Here is a 20,341-nt window from a genome sequence, read left to right as displayed (position 1 = left end):
TAAACATCAAATCATTATGCCCCGTATTCATGGGAAACATTTGTTGAGCAACAAAGTTGAATCAACGTGTTGCGGAGTTGCTGTCAACATGTTGCTGGCAACACTGCGTGTTGCAGAGTTGACAGCATCATGTTGACAAGCTCTCGCCCGACAAGCGTAAACATCAGTTTAGCGACAATTGTTGACGTGTGTGGACGAGTTTGCAACAGTTTATAAACATGGCAGTAGTGTGGAGCAATGATAAAATAATGCAATTAATAGAATTATTTCAATCAAAACCATTATTATGGGATTGTTCTATAAAACAATACAAAGATAGAAACAAAAAGAACGATGCATTCGAAGAAATTTCTCAAGTCCTAAATATACCCAAAAAAGACGTAGAAACTAAAATACATGTACTGCGTACTCAATTTACTAGAGAGAAAAAAAAGATGTCGGCAAAAAAAACTACAGGCAGCGGCGCAATAGAAAAATGTAAATGGATTTATTACGAGCCATTGGAATTTTTGTTATGTGGTGCAACTACTTCTGGTGAAACGGATACTATGAATAAAACAGTAAGTTGTTTTTGTATATAATTGTTTTATACTATTGTCTGTAAAATTATTACAATTACGCTACATTATTTTGCCATGGAACTCTTCCCTCTGGAGTTATAAAGTAATCGGCAAACTGTTCTCTAATACAAAGAGCTGATTGTGATGCAGGCCTGCCCCGTCTTTGCAAATCAATCATAGGAAACGAACTTAGTTCCCTTCGCCAAGAACCTTCTAATAGGTTACCTTCAGAGTCTTCAAAATCAAAAGTTTGTGGAGGTGTATATATGGATCTGGAAACTGAGTTACGTCTTAAGAAGTTATGTAAATATACACAAGCAATTACCACGAGTTCACAATTGGCTGGTTTTAACGGAATAGGTTTAGTGAATACACGGAACACCACACATAAAATGCCAAAAACATTTTCTATAATCCTCCTAGCTCTTGATAGTCTGTAATTGAATATACGCTTTTTGTTCCCACGTTCATGAATGCCAGGATATGGTTTCATGATGTTCTCCGTTAGCGCGAAAGCACTGTCACCTACAATTACATACGGCATTTCTGTTCCGCCTTGTGTTATTGGTTCAGGCCGTGGCAGTTTAAGTGAGTTTTCTAACAATGCATTATAAAACGGTGTTTCTTGAAATATTCCACTGTCGGACGACCGACCCTTAGCTCCATTTTTATTATTATTAAAGCTTTATTTAATCCATACATACAACAATTGTTAGTTTATATTAAGTATTAGTTAAGTTAGTAAGTTTTAACAAAATTTAAGTTAGATTTTATTTATTATTATTTTTTATATCTGGTTTTTGTATGGCCCCTTTTAGGGTAAAAGCCTCCTCCATAATTTTCCATTTTTCTTTGTTTTGCGCAACATCCATCCAGTTTTCCCCCGCTATTTCTACAATTTCATCTGTCCATCTTTCCCTTGGTCGTCCTATACGTCTCTTTCCAGTAGGTCCAGTCCATTTTGTTATTTCTAGTGTCCATCTTTTATCCCGCGCTCTAGCAATATGACCTGCCCATTTCCATTTTAGCCTTAGAGCTTGTTCAAGTGCATCTGTAAGTTTGGTTTTTTTACGGATTTCAACATTTTTTATTTTGTTTATTCTCCTTAACTTTAGGATGCTTCTTTCCATAGCATGCTGGCAAGACAGGATTTTTCTAGTTGTTTTCTTGCTGAAAACCCACGTTTGACTTGCGTATGTAAGACAAGGTAAAATATTTGAATCCATCATTATCTTCTTGTGTTGTAGACTGTAGTTTCCTTTCAGAATTTCCTTGTGGGTCCAGTATTTCTTCCAAGTCACGTTTATTCTTCTATCTACTTCGTTTTCACTGCTGTTCTTATCGAAAGATACTTGTTTTCCTAAATATACATAGTTGTTAACATATTCTATAGGTTTACTGTCGACTCTGATTGGCTGGCACACACTGTTGGATAAGATTCTTGTTTTTGTGGTATTCATGTAAAGCCCGACTTTTTGACTTTCCCTGTCTAATGTTTGGAGCATTTTTTCTAATTTTGTAGCGGTGTCACTGAAGACGGCTATGTCGTCTGCGAATCTAAGGTGAGTAAGATGTTTGTTTCGTATCCAGAGGCCGTTATTATTCCATTCTATACCTTTGAATACATCTTCGAGGACTGCTATAAATAATTTTGGGGAAAGTGGGTCACCCTGTCTTACACCTCTTTCAATTCGAATTTCTCGGCCTTTGTTTTCTAGCTTTATTCTACCAACACTATTGCTGTATATGTTCTGTAATATATTTATATATTTTTCATTTACTTTATTATTTTTAAGCGCTTTCCATATGGATGTATGCGTTATACTGTCGAACGCTTTCGAATAGTCTACAAATGCTATGTAGAGTGGTTTGTTAAATTCATTGTATTTTTCGATGATTTGTTCGATAGTGTGGATGTGGTCGATAGTAGAATATCCTGGGCGGAAGCCTGCTTGCTCTACTGGTTGGTTATTGTCAATTTTTGTTGATATTCTGCTTAGTATTATTGATGAAAACAATTTATATATTACGGATACCAAACTGATTGGCCTGTAGTTCACAATGTCTAATGGGTTGCCTTTTTTGTACAGCAATACTATATTTGATTGGCGCCATTGTTTTGGAACTTCCTCTCGTTCTATTACCATGTTAAAAAGTATTGTCAGATATGTAACTAGGATAGGTGCTCCAAATTTCAGGGCCTCGTTGGTTATGTTATCTGGCCCCGGGCTTTTTCCTGACTTAAGGGTTTTTATGTGATGCAATATTTCGACTTTACTTATAGGCATGATCGTTGTATCCATATCTATATGCTCCTGATGAGTCGTTCTCGGATATACGTTGTCTTCTTCAATTTTTGTGATTTCTGGTTGTTTTTTGTAAAGTTCTTGGTAAAAGTTGGTTGCAAGCTCTAGGATGTCTTCCCTATTTATTGCTTTCTTCTGACTGTTTCTTAGGCTCTGAATCCATGTTTTGTGTGTATTTAATTCTTTGTATGCTCGCTTTGCGCTTCTGGACGTTGCTAGGTTTTCCTCGATTATTGTTTTCCTGTACGTGGCGTAGTCTTCTCTGATTGCTTTGTAGGTTTGTTTCCAGATGTTTTTTATTTGAGCTTTTGTAACTACAGTTTTATTTTTTATAGAAGTTAGTTCTCGGCGCTTTGAGATTAGTTCTAATGTATCTTTTTTAAGTATTTTTTGTTTGTTTTTGTTGTTTGTTTTGTTTTCTAATTTAAGACTTGTTGAAATTATTTCTTCTATGTTATCGTTAAGTTTTTGTATGTTTATTTTGTTCTCCAAACTATCATGTAATGCTTTCGAATTCTCCTCAAGGTTTCGCATATATTCTGTTATTTCTGCCCTAGTCTTAAGTGAGCTTACTGTTTTTTTAAATGATCTTCGACTCATCTTTGGGGATGTTAGGGTCAGGCAACATCTCAGCATTCTGTGGTCTGATGGGAAGTTAACATTTCCTAATATTTCCATATTGGTTATAGATTTTGGATTATTGCTCAGTATGAAATCAATTTCGTTTTTTGTTCTTTGGTCAGGAGATACCCATGTCCATTTGCGTGATTGTTTTTTCTTGAAGAATGTGTTCAGCACTGATAGTTTATACTCATTGGCATATTGTATAAGGCGTTCACCCCTTAGATTTCTTGTACCATAACCATATTTGCCCATTATTCCTCTTTCGTAAGGACCCGGCATCCCTACTTTTCCATTAAAGTCTCCCATTACGACTACGTTTTTGTCAGCTGACTCATGAGCTCTCCTAAGATCTTCGTAAAACCTATGGATTTCTTCTTCGGCTGCACTTTCTGTGGGAGCATAGACTTGAATAAGTGTTAATGACAAGTTTTTAAATTTTAATTTTATGAATGCCACTCTTTCTGAAATCCCCGTAAAGTTTACAATATTATTTTTGAGATACTTTTTTATCAAAAATCCTACTCCATGAAGTCCTAACGTTTCCCCAATGTAGCAGAAGATGTAATCTTCATATTCTTCAATACTACAACCCATCCTTTTTATTTCGGCTAACCCTATAACATCCCAATTGATTTCTCTTAGTGCATAGTTGAGTTCTAATTGTCTTGTTTTGGATGATAGGGATCTAACGTTGAATGTGCATAATATTAATTTTTGTAACATGGAGCGCCTTTGTTTACTTTTATTGTTGTCCTTATTGATGTCTTCTTCTTTATTTTTCTGATGTAATGGAGGGTGGTGGTCGCTTTCCCCACGGGGACCAGCCGGATTGGGGAGTATTTTGTTTGCGTGGTAGTTGTTATTTGTTGTTATGTTCTCCAAGTCCCGACGTTGAATTTGCTCTGGAACGAAATATATTGTATGTTTTGTTTACTTTCTTCGGAGCCGTTATGTCATTCTTGTGTTGCTGTTTATTTTCAGATGGTGATTTGGATTGTGAGCGTTTCCTTTTAGAGTATGTCGATTCTTTCTCCTTTACTATCAGCTTATCATACCTTATAAAGGCGATTTTTCCATTTTTCTCTTCCTGTTCTTTCTTTTGCTTTAGACCCTTTCTTTTTAAGATGACATCTTTGGGATAGTCTTCCGTCGCATATATATTTGGAGGGAAGTTTTTATTATTTTTTAAGAGTTCGTATTTACGCCATGTTAAAGAGAGAGTAACCAGGATTGGTCTTATTTTGTTTCCAATTTTCTTGCCAAGTCTTCTCAGATTACTTATCTCCCAATGGTCCCACTGGCGTACCCCTTCGCTTCTTCGTGCTGTTTCGTTTAGTACATCTACTGCGTTTTTCCAGAGTTCAGCTGTGTTTTTTTCCGTTTCTGCAATGCCATGTAGTATTACATTGTTCTTTCTTGCTTCTCTTTCCAAGTTTTGCACGCGCGTTTGAAAGATTTTCACTTCTTCTTTTAGTTTCTGGTTCTCGGCTATAACAGGACTAAGTTTCTCGTCTATAGTGTTTAAGAGGCTTTTCGTGAATTTTTCAGCCAGTTCTTCATTTTGTTCTTTGAAAGATTGTTTCATTTCCTCCATTTTTTCTAAGAGAATTTTTAATTGGGGTTCCATTTTGGGTATTTGTTTCAAAGTACTTAATTTACTTGAGTGCTTAGTACGATATTTTTTATTCTTGGTGAAACTGCCCTCTTGTGACGAGTGGATGTACTAACCATTAATGTTTAACTTATTTTCTTATGGTACGCTTTCTTCCAATTTAGTGAAAAGATGATTATTTTATATGATTTTATTTAATATAGGAAATATAAAGAATTCCGAAATTGCACAGCAATAAATGCTCCTTCAATAGTGTGACAGTACAAATGACACTGCAATTAATGCTCTTTATAGTAATTTGCACGTATTTACCTCGACTTTATGCGATATTTTCTTTAAGCAACTCGGTCGTAGATATACAAAACAACCACGTCGGATCGAATCTGCCAATCTGGATTCCAAATTCACTATATTTTATTGTTCACATTTTCTAGTCACCAGCACACTTTTGGAAAGTCGATTTTTATTGCTTTTACAATGTTGCTGGGCTGAATAACATTAGCACTTTTTTATCGTGTGATATTACACCACTTTTTGTACTTTTGAGACTATACTAGACTTAGCTCCATAATTTGCGTAAATAAAGTTGTAATTGCCATCTGCAATTGCCATAAGTACCATGCTGAACTGATTTTTATAATTGTAGTATTCACTTCCAGAATTATTTGGCGCCACAATCATAACGTGTTTCCCATCAATGGCCCCAATGCAATGTGGAAAATTCCATCGTATTTCGAATTCACGACTTATTTGTTTCCATTCTTGTTCCGAACTTGGAACCTAAAAAATAAATAAATATATAATAAGATAATAATTTACAGGTAGATGAAAACAATGCACTTGAAAGTGGTATGGAGTCAGAGCCATCTCAATCACCAAGGCCGAATGCTACAACATCTACATCTTCGAGGAAAAGAAATAAGACAGATGAATCAAATGAAATATTAGAGGTTTTGAAAAGTGCTAAAAAAAAGATGGATGAAAGGGAGAAGAAGGATCCATTTGATATATATGGTGAATATATTGCTGCTGAATTAAGAAGTGTTAAAGATGACCAAGCCGTGACACAGGCAAAGTACCATATTAATAATATACTGTATGAATTAAAAATGGGACGATATAATACATATGGATATCAAACGGCATCTTCTCATCCATCATCAACACCAAATAATGTTCAGGAAACTGAAATAAGGGAAATTGAGAGACACGAAACAAATAGACTAGATGCATTACGAGACGAAACAGAAGATTCGGCTATACTAAACTTAGTTAACTATCTCAGTGATGAATCAACGCAATAGCATACACTGTTTTTTTTTTGTGTTTTTTAATTAATAAAATACTTGATTACACAAATAGTGTTCTTGTACCTTGACATATCCTGCTAGTGAGTTAATTAGTTCTTGACCTACATCTGGTATAATTTTGCTAATCAATTGTTTTGATACTCTGAATGTGTATGAAAGAGAACTGTATGAATCTCCAGTTGCAAGATACCGTAATGTAATAGCCAGCCTCGTTTGAGGTGAAACTGGCTGACGAATATTTGTTTCCCTTTTGGCTATTGATGGACCAATCATTTCTAGAAGATGTTCGAAATCACTTTTCGACATTCTCGTAAAGTTACAAAATGATCCATCTGTCATTCTGAGGTCACTCATCAAATTTTCTCTTTGCAAAAGATAATTTCGAATCCACCATCTTTTTCTCTTTTTTTTATTAGAGATTCTATACATCTGATACAGAGAACACAACAACACTACCTCCTCGGGCAACATTTTAACGCAGACTGGCGTGTGGACAACCTGTATTGATTTAAACATAGTTGCTAGCAACATTCTCGCCGCTCACCAACAATGTTTAGCAACTGTTGCTAAACAAATGTTTACCATGAATACGGGGCTTTAGGGTTGTACTTCATTCAGATTTTAAACCAATTTGTGCATTGTAACGTCTTTTTCTCTTTCCGATTTTCAAAATTAATATTACATCTAAAAACGTAACAGAAGTTAGAATGAAACTAAAATTCACTGAACTTAAATGTTAAGGCAGTACTGAAACTTTATTTACATTTTAATTAGATACCTTTCTTAGATTCTATGAAAATCATAATGTTTGTATACGATACTTAAATATCAGATCGGAGTTGTTGAAATATCCATAGGATTGTTATGTCGGCGATCCGATCTCCAATAAGATTGTTACATCCGAAGTTCGTAACATTTAATGTAATCTGTGCATTACAATTTAGATTGGGAGTTAGAACGAGTCAAAAAAAAAAGATTTTTGGCCTAAAGTTCTAGATACCAGGCCATAAACTAAAAAAAAAAAATCTGTGAACAAAAATGAAAGAATTGTATTATTTGTAGTAATAAAATATTTTTTCGAAATACATAACCATTCACAGTAATTTATTTCATTTTCTAATTTTCAAACATATTGGTGCAATGTATTATTACATTATAAATTATTTTAACGCAGTGCATTTATGAAGAAAGAAGACGTTGCTGTTTTCTTTTTTACCGTTCTCTGCCTTACTTTTTTACGATATTAATGTATTTATTGTACAATGTTCGGGTATAGCAAAGAAGCAGTTCGCGTGAAAGTTAAGGTAACAATTGTATTTATATGATATTTATGGAAGCAATAGCAGAGAAAGTTCTTTAAATACCAATTATTATATGTTTTTCCAGAAATGTGAAGGAAAACTTCAGCCTGAATGGCGAAAGTTTTCAGTGGATCCTCAAATAACTTCCCTAGAAGTTTTACAGAGTATTTTGATCAAAGCATTTGATATCAAATCTGATTTTACTTTAACCTATAGGACAATAGATGACATTGCCCAGGATATTTATTTACCTTTGCTCTCTGATTGGGATTTGGATGCAGCATTTCTCAAGTAATATTATTTTTAATGTATTGACAATATTATAATATTTTTTACAACTCCAAGAACAGAAAAATCTGTTTTATTATATTCACACATAAAAGTTAAAAATTTAAAGAGCGAGTCTTAGATGTATATATATCTTCAATAAAGTTAGGTAAATTATGTAAGTGTTTATAAACAATTTATACTTTTTTAGAGCACATAATACAGCACTCACACAGAAAACAGAACCATGTGTTCAATTAAAAGTGGATATGAAGCCCTTTGCAGAAGCTTCCGAGGATTGGGAGCCACCGGTGCTTTCGTCTGGATCTATAAGTCAAACTACCAAAGAGCCACCTCTTACTCAACCAAGTGTCATTCAAAACGATAAACCTGAAATACAAACAGGTTTACAAGGAATTATTATGAATCGGGTAAGGAACAAGATTATGAATGGTTTATCAGTTTTCTTAAATACATATAGGCTAAGTTTCTGTGAATCTCATAATAATATATTACTATAACATAGCTTAAGAATGATGCTAAACATGTTGCCCATTGAAACATAATTGTAAAAAAATGATCAGCCTTCTTTTTGACTGTACCTGTAGAATTTATAGTTGAATACATATATTTAAATATTGCACAATTTAAATTACATTTTATAAATGCAGGTAGAAAAAACATTCAATATGGTATCAAGAGCGTTGAACTTGTATGAAGATCCTAATACACCACCTAGGCCACCCTTGAATGATGTAGAGTTTAGAACATTTCTGGATGCGGTTGGCCAAATTAACAATACAACTAAATTAAGGGAAGTTATTTACTGTGGAGGCATTGAACCAAGCCTAAGGTATTATTCTATCTAAGCTTTTTATCAAATCTATGAAAATCTGTTTTGAACTCATCAAACCAGTTTTGCTAATATTAGCGTAGGGAGTTTAAATTGTGTGCAGGCAGTGTTTTACATTTCCATATATGAAAGCTGAGATGATATTTTTATCTATAGTTATTCATTTAAAAACTGCTGAAATTTTTAATAAATCTTTCTTATAGAAATAGATAGTACATTGGAATGATACGATAGGCACAGCTGCACACATAAGTTTTTTGTTATATTGGTCCAACCAAGAAGCTACACACAAATAATATTGTATAATTTCATTTTGTTGAACAATTTCTTATTTTTAAATTAGTAAACTGCCCTAATGTTTTTCAGTTAAAAGTCTATTTTTTTAAACAAGCTTTCATAAGACAATATTATATATTTTATATCATATTCAACAGGAAGGTTGTGTGGAAACATATACTTAATGTTTATCCTGAAGGCATGACAGGAAAAGAGAGAATGGACTATATCAAAAAGAAGGCAAATGAATATTATACACTAAGGGCAAAATGGAAGGACTGTATACAGAATGGAAAGGTATGATTATTAGTCAGCTTCAGACAAGAATGTTCATTTTTGGAACTTTTTTCATTGTGGCTGATTTAAACAAAGATGTTGTTTAAACCCTATTAGAATATCTACATACATAGTGTATTCATATAGGACTTTTAACTATTGGCATCTGAATTTTGATTTGTGTTCAATTATTGCAACTCCTTTATGTAATCAGATGCTTATAAAATTATTTGTAAACCAATTTAAGGTTTCTTTAATATCAAAATTTAGAATCATAAGTGTTCATGAGCAATCATTTAAATAATATTAAAAAATATATACATTTATTCTTCATCATTTTCAGATTAATGCCGATTTGGCATATGTTACCAGTATGGTGCGGAAGGATGTACTCCGAACTGATAGACATCATGATTTTTATGCTGGAAGTGATGACAATCAAAATATTGCATCACTCTTCAACATTTTAACAACGTAAGTAATATAATAAAAGTACTTGAAATACTTAATATAATAAGAGTGACTTGCTCTGCATAAAACTGGTACAAAATTCAGTATCTTCTTTTAGATTATATTATTTAAATTTATGCATGGATTACTCATACAATTTTTTATAATAATAATAAAATATAATGATGTTTCACTTTACAGATATGCTTTGTACCACCCAACTGTCAGTTATTGTCAAGGAATGTCAGATTTAGCATCACCACTGCTTGTAACGATGGGTGATGAAGCGCATGCATACATTTGTCTTTGTGCTCTAATGACAAGATTATATCCAAACTTTTTATTAGACGGTGAAGCTATGACTTTAAAATTTAGTCATCTAACAGAATCTCTTCAAGTTTATGATCCAGACTTTTACAATTACTTAAAATCACAACAAGCAGATGATCTTTTGTTTTGCTATAGATGGTTGTTACTGGAAATGAAACGTGAATTTGCATTTGATGACGCTTTACGAATGTTAGAAGTATTATGGGCTTCTTTACCCCAAAAATTGCCCAACCCCGAATTATCATTAATGGAAACGGATTTTGACTTGTCATATGAAGTACCAATTGACCCTCCACCTTCAAGCCCATTGCTCAAAGCACCGAGAGAAAATGCATATACAAAAGTTTGTGCTATGAGGAGACAAAGCTCTAGCTTCAGTTTGGCGAATGTAAAGGCACCTAAACTCTCTACAACTAAACCTACTAATCTTAGTTTAGATGAAAATGCTGTAAGAAAAGCACTGAATAATGCATCATTGAAGAATGCAAAGGTTTTCCAAAGTCTGGATGATGCTACATTACAGACATGTAAACCTAATCAGGAAGTAAAATCTCCAGACAGGGTCAAAGAAAATTTAAAAGTATTGATGAAAGAAGTAAATATTACTAAGCCAAGTATGACAAGTGTGCCTGAAGATGTTAAAACTGATAGTTCACAGGAACCACAATTAGAATGGTCAAGTACAGGAAATTTAGTCAATGGAACATCTCAACCTGAAGAAACCAGAATATCTAAAGAAACACCTCTAGGTAGCCAAATAAGGCTCCTACGAGATAAAATATCAGAACATAATAACAAATTCTTTTCGTCTATAGATAAATTTGAAAACTCTTTAGGTGAAGATGGTGATAATAAACCCAAAATTAAAATGATAAAAAATCTTAATGAATTTTTAAACTTTGCAACTGGAGCCAAAATTAATAATATTAAGCCAGACACTAGCACACAACTAGAAAAATCTGATTTTAAACATTGCCCTAAAATCACATTAGCAAATACTCTACATGTATATGACAACCTCACAGCTAGGATAAAAAATCATACAACTTCAAGAATAAGTGTAGAAATTAATGATGGGAGTAGCCCTGATGATTCACAGGAATATTATCCTATGACAACTTCCATGACTAGAGAATTAAGATTAGAATTAGAACATTTGGATAGACAAGTATTTGGTCCATCATATGTCAATAGATGCAGTATGGTCTGTGACTCTCCATCTGAATCTACAAGCACAGATGAAAAAGCATCCAAACATTCTGAAATGAATGATATAACCATGCAAAACTTAAAAGTCCAAGTAGAAGCAACAGACACTGTTCAGACAATAAAAAAGTCACCATTATTAGACGCTACAAAAATGAATGCACGAAGTGTAGAAGATATTTATCTTTGGGAAAATCCGCTTCATAGGAATACCTCAACAACACGAATAACAGCTAGCTGCCCTCAAACACCTGATGAACAAGCAGAGCTTGACTTCGATGGTGACACAGGAGAAATATTCGAAGAACATTCAGGAAAGAAATCAATTACTCCCATTAGATTACTTAGAAAAAATAACTCCTTGGAACCTCAAGACTTAAGTCAGCATAAAAGTTCAAACATACAATCCAGTGAGTCTGAATGTTCTGATCCCGTGGATTCTATACATATGACACCAACAAATCAAGATGTTAATTTAAAATCACATAAGTTTTTTTCAAATATGTCACAGGAATTGGAGAATGCAAAGCGAAACTGTGAATCTATACTTAATGCTAGACAATCTAATTTACACAATGTTGCATCAACTATCAATAATTTTCAGAGAAAGTATGATGTTTTTAAACCACCACTAAAAAATGTGCCAGTCACAAACATTGGAGATAATTCAAGTAAAACCACTATAAACAATCTTCCTTCTCCCACTGTGTTTGGAGGTGGAAATCCATTCCTTATGTATTTATGTCTAACAGTATTATTACAGCATAGGGATTATGTAATGAGAAATCACATGGACTATAATGAATTAGCAATGCATTTTGATAAGATGGTGAGGAAACATAATGTTAACAGGGTATTAAATCAAGCTCGGCAAATGTATGCCATGTATTTAAAGCAACAATCACAAAAGACTGGTGATGTGACTACTTGAATGTAAGGAAATGTATGCTCAGAATTATGGGATCTAGAGTAGAATAATGAATTTATTATTTTACCTATTCAATATAATGCTTTTGCCAACTTATTTTCAATGGTAACTTAATATTTACTGTCATTTCATTTCTTTTAATGTCAGCTTTTTCTTATTGTATGTTTTAATTATAATATCTGTACTAGTCTCTCAAAATCAACTTAGCTTGCAAAAAATGATCTCCTATTTTGTGCTGAGTTAAAAGCCTAATATAATATATAATATTAGGCTATAGGTTAACCTCTATATATATATACCATATTTATAGAGGTTAACGGTTATAATACCATAATGCAAATATTAATACTGTGGTTTTCTAGTCTTAACAATTAAATTAATGCACACAACTATCACAATAAAAATGGTAAAACATTTGAGGGATTGTTGATACTCAATTCTACTTATTGACCATCATGTAGATCAAGGCTCTCAATTTATAACCCATACTAAAGCAATTAAACACTGAAGTATAAAGTAGCTTAATGGATGGTTATTGTATTAAGTCACTGACAGTTGAGAGCTTAAGATTTTGTATGGAATACAAATATTGATGTTTAATATAGATAGATAGATAATGTAGCACCAAGTTGCCGCTGCTCCAACATTATATTTGGTTTATTTACCTAGTATTGAACAGCCAAAATTTTAAGTTGTATTATTGGACTTTCGATTGTGATATTATTTTTAAATACGTTTGTATGAATTTTAATGTAACATTCCAACTGCTACAAGACGTAGTTTTCCAAAACGTATGGTATTAGGCAAGGGTTACTTATGCAGTTTTAACAATTAGAGTATGAAGTCAAATACAATTTAATTTCCTTATAATTAGGCCTATATTTGAGTGAAATAATTGTGCTTATACAAATATATTCAGAACATTCCCAATTTTACTGTAAATACAATCTATTTCATACACTGTTGATTTTCTTTAAGTCCTTAACTTGAAGTCTATGTATTAAGAAAAATTTGACTGAATAAATGAAAATAATAGTGGCATAATTATTTTTTATTTTTAGTGCAAAAATTGCATTTTACACTGAACAGATTTAAAGTTATTGATGATTTTAACTTAATTTTATCAAGAAAAGTAAATTTAATACTTAGTCATTCTTTTAATTAAGTTACTTTTGCTTAATGTCACATAACACAAAACACTGCACATTCACTTGAACTTGACAATGGTAAAAATCCTATTAAATTAATGGATAGACCAACCACTGTAAATATTGAAATTAATGATATCCTAAATTCTAATAACGGCGCATACCAGGTGGTCCACGGCCAGGACCTCCCCGACCCATACCTGGTGGTGCACCCATCATACCAGGTGGCGGACCGCCCATCATCGGCCCACCTCTCATTTGTGGTGGTGCTGACATTTGACCTCTACCACCAGGCGCCATATGTTGTTGAGAAGGTCCACCGACACCCCTGGCGGGACCCTGAAGCCCTGGAGGTGGTCCCCCAAAACCAGCACCTCGCCCAGCAACCCGACCGGCACCTGGACCACCCATAGCACCAGGCAAGGGTACTCGGGGCAAGCCTTCTTCAGGGGGAGGCGGGCCTTCTATAGTTAACGAAACTATGTTTTCTCCTCTTAACAAAACAAAACCAAGCGTCCGCTTTTCTTCTCGGTCTGCAGTTTTCGCATTTTTAGATTTAATTTTTCTAAATTCTTCGCAGTCTCCTAATATCAAATTCATATGTTTATCAAAGGCCTTAAAGGTCCCTATAAATGTACGTGAGTCTTGTAATATTACCCTCACTCTGTAATTAATATGCTGTTGCATTTTGTTGTTCTTTCCTATAGTCTGAAAACAAACAAAAATAACAAAAGTGAGCATATAAATAATTATAAGTTTAAAAATTGTCATATATAAGTATCTTATTAAAAATACCAAATTACCATTTTTGCAGTTGATTATTTAAACAATCGAGGATATAAAATACAAGCAATAAACAAAATTTTCCCGGTTCCTAACAAATTACAACAACATAAATTCATAGACAATTTAAGAAGAACGAAATCAAATGTGATTTGACAGTTGACACTTGACAGTAACTGTTGTTAGTTGACACCAAGACCACAGATATCCTTTAAATCCAGCTGTTATTCGTTGCATATAACTACTCTTTTCTCGTACTATAATAGCTTACTTAGGTAGGCTGTTAATTATTTTTAAATTTAAACACATACATTATTTTTATCTTTATATGAATATTGTATTTCATAATAATTGAAATAAATTACCAATCATCTAAAACCAAAGACAATTCAATCTATGCTGAGGGATGGATCGTGATGTTTTTACTTTCTAGGGTCAATTTGATTTGAACGCTGAAACTATCCTTCTAGTTCAACAGAAGTAAAGTTAATCAAAATTAACGTGTTATAGGGAATTTGTTGCTTTAGAGATGCCCACGACGCAGGGAATCCTAGTGTGCACTGTGCATATTTCATTATATTATGGTCTAAAGTATTTCTTTCTTTCGTTCTGTTTTTTAAATTAATATAGGTACTTAAAACAATTGAAGGAATAGCGTATCATAATACCTATGAAGTATAGTTGACACTTTAATATTTAGCCTTCTATGAAGTTTAGCATTAGTATTAAGATTTTAAACAACATGATCTTCAAATCTTTTCATGTTGTACTTTCATAAATCGTTTAATAATAACATATCTGCAGTACATTTTAATAATATAAGTTTAGTCGTAGGTAGCATTGCAAATACTAATGTCATAGTAAGCCCAGACGGCTTGTTTGTTTTATCTTTACATCGATAGCTGACTAAAGGCCGATTTACATTATCTTAGTGTTTAGGAGAGTGCTTTAGGATAGTACTTTAGTTGAAACATGTAAACGCTACTTGCTTTAGTAAACGCTACGCTAAAGAACTTGCCTTTCAAGTTGTACTAAAGCACTCTCCTAAACACTAAGATAATGTAAATCGGCCATAATACGTGAACCAAACAACTTGTTTAAGTAGCGGTGGGTGCGGGTGCGGACGTGGCAAAAAAGAAATTGGAGTAATAGTACCTACGCCAGCTGAAACTTTTTTTCATAAATAGTCGACATTGAACTGAAAAAAATATCAGAACCGTCAGTTCGTCATTTTCTTGAATGACTTGTAAAAACTAACTAAAATCATAGTACTTAATGAAATTTACTAGGTGATTGTTTGAATAACTAATAGTAAGAAAACAACACCGCAACAAACTACACCGCTTGTGAAGCGGTGAAAAGACCAGCGGCAGATTCATAAAGATCAGCTAACAGAGTTAAAATACAGATTATTTGAACAATGCAGTTACTTTGAGGGTTTATTTTTGTCCTGTTTTTTTGTTTGAACAAAATGCATAATATGAAATAATACAGAATATAAAATGAAATATAAATAAAACAAAGTAGAAAAAATGTTTCAACATCTCAATCTCACAATCATCGCGCGTGCGTCATCTTACGCTTAGGTTACTTATAAGTCATTCGAAATCTATTGAAAACAGCGGCAAGCTATCGGCGTAAAAACATTACTTAAAAAGTAACGCAAACTTCCAGACAAAATGATACACCGTTCGGATCATATGATTCGATGCTACCCAAAACCGACGGCACGTTATCTGATGGTCACATCACTATCTAATTATCGATGTTTTATGATATTCATAAAAATACACACAAATTATTGAACATTTTGCTTGATCTCTCCAATTCGACAAAAACCTAGAACTTTGTCCAAAACGAAACATTTACATATTATCTTAAACGAAATATTACTCAACTGATCAGGTTTTTTTTTGGTTTACGCCTAGGGTTTATGTATAAAGTTACAAAAATTGTTTTCTTTAATAATAAACCATATAGAAAAGAGATACCTTGATGAAAAAATTCTTTAGGTAACCAGAAAAAAGTTGCAGCTCACACTGGCCTATCTAGAGAGCTTACAACTGATCTTTATTACGACGTTTGACCTTACAGTGAAATGTCACCGCACCCGCCACGTGTGAGTCGATAGACCATTCGCTAGGGTCCTTGCAATGTACTAGAGGTGGAGTTGTAAATTTAATGTCATTTTCATTAAAAAAAAGATGTCACCGTCCCTTTACGGCTTAGCCCGCGAGGCCATTCCTACGTATCTATTGTAATCCCAGTACAGTTTAACGACACAACATAATTTCTTGGCTTTATCTAAAATCGGCGGAAGCAGTTATAACCACCTATATTCCCTATACTTTATTACTGTGCAGAACCAGTAGATATAACATGATAAAAGGTTTAATACTGCCATAGACAATAAATCTTATGATTTTTAGGAATTGCTACTCATAAAATTGTGGATATCTAAAGGCCGATTTACATTATCTTAGTGTTTAGGAGAGTATTTTAGTACAACTTGAAAGGCAAGTTCTTTAGCGTAGCGTTTACTAAAGCAAGTAGCGTTTACATGTTTCAACTAAAGTACTATCCTAAAGCACTCTCCTAAACACTAAGATAATGTAAATCGGCCTTTACACCTTTTTACGTCATTTAATGAATATGTCATTCCATTCACACTTTAAGCTAATAATTATTAATTTTATTACCGCATAAATGCAACTGGCTCAATGCAACAATTTTTTAAATTTATATTATCTTTATATTTTGTCTTATTTAACCAAATAAAGCTCTCGACATATTTTACATGACATCATTTTTATAGTTTGGGACATTGGGACAGCTTAATTCTTCAAAATAACAATATTCTTTTAAAACCAATGCTTCGTTGTATTCTTGTAAAGTGGCACCTGCCTATATTACTTACGCTAGAGTAAGAAATTAATAGGAATAAGAATAAAATAATGTTTTTAAGCAATGTTTTAATTGTACAAACGTGACATACCTACTTACAGAAAAACTAGCCTTATAATTTACATTCACCTAAACAATACATACCTACGTTCTAATAATATAAAATATTATGCCTTGATGTTTTGGACACACGACAAACATATCTTTACTTCGAATTAAAAAAATGGAATCCGTTTTTACGTAATTTTATGAAATCATTCGTCGTGTGAAAAATTAAAAAATAAATAAATACGATCCTACAAATGCAATTACAATAGATAAGTCTTTATAAGCAAATATTATGACATGTTTCAAAATTACTCATTAAGCTATTGTATTATGCTAAAGGAGGACATTATCTACGCCCCCATCCAACTTACACCTAATACTAAAAACCATGCAGTCAAAAACAGCCTTTGAATATTAAAGTAAGCATTATTGAACTAAGCTATTTTAAAAATTGTATAAATATTGCTATGATGTCTCCGCAGCAGCGGGTGCGAACTGTATAACAGACGTGTGGCGAACTGGCGCAGGAATATCTTCTATATTATGAGGAATAAATTTTCGTTTTCTAGGAGGAAGACTAGAAGGTGCTAATGTGTATTGCTGATAGTCTAAAAGCGCTGGCGGCGAAGGTGATGGCGTCGGAGACAGGGATGTTAATGTAACGGACGGCTTCATGTCAATCGCAGCAGGCGCAGAAGCTTGGGGAGATGGAGGAGAACACGGAGGTGTAGGTGGAAGTTGCTGCAGAGCTGCTTCAACAATATCACACATCATATTGCCGTTCACGACAGGCGTAGGAAGTGGCGCCTGTGGCCCTTGCGAGTTATCGGCGCCATGTTCTTTATAGATATGGGCTTCCATTTGTTTCTTAGTATTGAAGGTTCCGTCACAGACGGTGCAACGGTAGCAACGCTCTCCGAAATGCTGGAAGCGATGCAGTTTGAGAACGTGATTATACCCGAAGTCTCGCAAACATATCTCGCAGGTGTAGGGTCGCTCGCCAGTATGAGTTCGGGAGTGGACCTTCAACTGTTTCGAACACGTGAATCCCTTTCCGCAGCCAGGCGCCGGACACCTGTACGGTTTTTCACCTGTATGCGTCCGTAAATGAATGACCAATTGCCCTGATTGTATGAAAGTTTTGTGGCAATGTGGACAGGCATGTGGCCGTTCTCCGGTATGTATCCGAGCGTGGCGGTGTAATTTTCCAGAATGTTCGAAAGCAGCCCCGCATACGCCGCATCTGTAGGGTCTCTCTTTTGTGTGGATGCGGCGATGAACCTGAAGATTTTCCTTGACGCTGAACATCTTATGGCAATACTCGCATTCGAATGGTCTCTCGCCAGTGTGGGTGCGATAGTGGCGCACCAGACGGGCAGGTACCGCGAATGTTTTATGACAGACGTCGCACCGGTGGGCATCGGCGGCAGCGCGATGCGACCGCGTGTGAGCGGTCAAGGCACTCCGTGTTGAGAGTATCAACCCGCATTCTCTGCATTGATGCACGCGTTCCTCTTCACCTATAGAATAAAAACACTGATTTAATGAAAATTCCTCACTCATGTTTCATAAGATACTCTTAAAGTAGATAAAGTGCAAATTATTTTTTAAAAAAAAGACCGTCCGCATTACTGAGTTGTTTATGGGTGGTAAACGCAATCAAGAATACCAGGATGCACAAGTGCGGGCCCTGAGGGAGGCGGCAAGGGGCGATTGTAATAAAGCGAAGTGAATGTCCTCTGACGGCACGTGGAGGCCCACCTCGGTTTCGACGCAGAGAAACCGCGGTGCGCCTCCACGTGTTTGGGCCAGCGACCTCGTATGCCTACAGCCACGAGCGTATTGCACCCCTCCTCGCCCCGCGCACACCCTATAACTTTCCCTGTTTTCGGTTTTCCGGAACTAGGATAACATTTTTAACAATAAATATGTAATAAAAATTATTATACTATTAAAGAAATGATATATAAACCCTTAAGTACCCTATTACAGCTGAGAGAAGAAAAATACTACGATATAATGCATGCATCTTACATTTAATGTTAAGTATTTTACTACTGTAATAAATTTTTAATAAATGAAACTTAAAAATTACATTATATCGCTTGAAAAATTAAGACATTCAATAATTATTTTCAAAATATTTATAGTTAAAAAGGGTTAATTACAATAAAACAATATAAAATGCTCTTACCTATCATAATAAAAGTTGAATTAATAATAATATTATGTATAGTCCAATGGCGTCAATGTTGGCGTAGGTTGTGAATTGATCAAGACCGAAGCGAACGAAACAAGCGCGCGTTTGACTGACGGTCCACGGCCGAATGCGGAATTCGCGACTAAAGCCACCGAGTGTCGATTGCGTTCAATTTGTGTCCTCCGACCTCCGTTCTCCTCTACGCTACACACAAAATACTCTGAATTATTAATATCTGCTATATCTACTATAAATGCGCCTATGTAGTGTATAAGATGACACTACACTAATTACTCTAAATAATAATAATCATAGAAATTATCTAGATTTAATTTAGGCTTATACTCATTGCTCTTTATCTATAAAAAATGAACGATAACGTTTTATAAAGTAAAAATGATAAATTTTATATAATATAGGTATTATTTAGGGTTTAAAATAAAATAACAAAACAATAGAATGTACAAGTTTTTGGTCGTCTAATAATACGATACGTTACCTACCAGTAAAACTGATGATATAATGCTAAATTTCATAATTTTTAATATTATAATTTAAATACCAAGCTTATAACTATTGTTTTTTAAATACATTGAATATAAATATAAGTACTTACATAGCTATATGATATTATACGGACGACCGCGAGCTTTGTTGAAGGTTGGAGAGAAGAGGCGGGGTGCGGGGAGCGGAAGGGGAACTCGAACACGAGGAGGCCCACCGCGGTTTCTCCGCGCGTGTGAACTCTTGGCTGCACTGCGCTTGCGTGGCATGTCGGCCGGCTTGTTTCCTCCCGCACTCTATACTCGTATTTTATCTGTCTAGAACAATTATAAATATATTTACTTACACGAAAGTAATGAACTGCTTAGCTGAAGCACAAAAATATTTTCAAACTGTCACAAATCCGGTTATAACAATTGATGACTACACTTTTCTTAGAACATAGAGAAATATAG

At 34.3% G+C, this 20,341-nt stretch overlaps 5 protein-coding genes across 5 annotated transcripts; 2 read left to right on the top strand and 3 right to left on the bottom strand.

The window, feature by feature from the left end:
- The first annotated feature begins 20 nt into the window (after positions 1-20).
- LOC125056532 lies at positions 21-6,507 on the top strand. Its single transcript, XM_047659667.1, has 2 exons — positions 21-560; positions 5,924-6,507. The coding sequence occupies exons 1-2, from the start codon at positions 219-221 to the stop codon at positions 6,404-6,406; spliced, it is 825 nt and encodes a 274-aa protein (XP_047515623.1). The 5' UTR covers positions 21-218; the 3' UTR covers positions 6,407-6,507.
- Positions 566-7,016, bottom strand: LOC125056531 (protein ANTAGONIST OF LIKE HETEROCHROMATIN PROTEIN 1-like). Its single transcript, XM_047659666.1, has 3 exons — positions 6,476-7,016; positions 5,672-5,882; positions 566-1,226 (listed from the first exon to the last, which is right to left on the bottom strand). Exons 1-3 carry the CDS (start codon positions 6,941-6,943, stop codon positions 616-618), a joined length of 1,290 nt encoding a protein of 429 aa, XP_047515622.1. The 5' UTR covers positions 6,944-7,016; the 3' UTR covers positions 566-615.
- A 462-nt stretch (positions 7,017-7,478) lies between these two features.
- On the top strand, positions 7,479-12,395 carry LOC125056844. The gene is made up of 7 exons (XM_047660156.1): positions 7,479-7,716; positions 7,799-8,004; positions 8,192-8,411; positions 8,652-8,833; positions 9,268-9,406; positions 9,729-9,859; positions 10,037-12,395. The coding sequence occupies exons 1-7, from the start codon at positions 7,675-7,677 to the stop codon at positions 12,300-12,302; spliced, it is 3,186 nt and encodes a 1,061-aa protein (XP_047516112.1). The 5' UTR covers positions 7,479-7,674; the 3' UTR covers positions 12,303-12,395.
- Positions 12,396-13,335: 940 nt separating this feature from the next.
- On the bottom strand, positions 13,336-14,400 carry LOC125056846 (small nuclear ribonucleoprotein-associated protein B). Its single transcript, XM_047660159.1, has 2 exons — positions 14,251-14,400; positions 13,336-14,155 (listed from the first exon to the last, which is right to left on the bottom strand). The coding sequence occupies exons 1-2, from the start codon at positions 14,251-14,253 to the stop codon at positions 13,595-13,597; spliced, it is 564 nt and encodes a 187-aa protein (XP_047516115.1). The 5' UTR covers positions 14,254-14,400; the 3' UTR covers positions 13,336-13,594.
- Positions 14,401-17,185: 2,785 nt separating this feature from the next.
- Positions 17,186-20,113, bottom strand: LOC125056845 (Krueppel homolog 1-like). The gene is made up of 3 exons (XM_047660157.1): positions 19,999-20,113; positions 19,377-19,586; positions 17,186-18,702 (listed from the first exon to the last, which is right to left on the bottom strand). The coding sequence occupies exons 2-3, from the start codon at positions 19,381-19,383 to the stop codon at positions 17,648-17,650; spliced, it is 1,062 nt and encodes a 353-aa protein (XP_047516113.1). The 5' UTR covers positions 19,384-19,586; positions 19,999-20,113; the 3' UTR covers positions 17,186-17,647.
- Between the last annotated feature and the right edge of the window lie 228 nt (positions 20,114-20,341).

The sequence above is a fragment of the Pieris napi genome, chromosome 15 (genome assembly GCF_905475465.1).
Source record: "Pieris napi chromosome 15, ilPieNapi1.2, whole genome shotgun sequence".
NCBI classification, from domain to species: Eukaryota; Metazoa; Arthropoda; class Insecta; order Lepidoptera; family Pieridae; genus Pieris; species Pieris napi.
This window is presented reverse-complemented; position numbering and strand designations above follow the sequence as displayed.

Excerpts from the sequence above, each read along its gene's own strand:
- LOC125056532 (XM_047659667.1), top strand. The coding sequence starts at position 219 with ATGGCAGTAGTGTGGAGCAATGATAAAATAATGCAATTAATAGAATTA. Across the intron at positions 561-5,923 it reads CGGATACTATGAATAAAACA|GTAGATGAAAACAATGCACT; the intron begins GTAAGTTGTTTT and ends AATAATTTACAG.
- LOC125056531 (XM_047659666.1), bottom strand. The coding sequence starts at position 6,943 with ATGTTGCTAGCAACTATGTTTAAATCAATACAGGTTGTCCACACGCCA. Across the intron at positions 5,883-6,475 it reads CACTAGCAGGATATGTCAAG|GTTCCAAGTTCGGAACAAGA; the intron begins GTACAAGAACAC and ends TTTATTTTTTAG. Across the intron at positions 1,227-5,671 it reads CAACTTTATTTACGCAAATT|ATGGAGCTAAGGGTCGGTCG; the intron begins ATGGAGCTAAGT and ends ATAATAATAAAA.
- LOC125056844 (XM_047660156.1), top strand. The coding sequence starts at position 7,675 with ATGTTCGGGTATAGCAAAGAAGCAGTTCGCGTGAAAGTTAAG. Across the intron at positions 7,717-7,798 it reads CAGTTCGCGTGAAAGTTAAG|AAATGTGAAGGAAAACTTCA; the intron begins GTAACAATTGTA and ends ATGTTTTTCCAG. Across the intron at positions 8,412-8,651 it reads AAGGAATTATTATGAATCGG|GTAGAAAAAACATTCAATAT; the intron begins GTAAGGAACAAG and ends TTATAAATGCAG.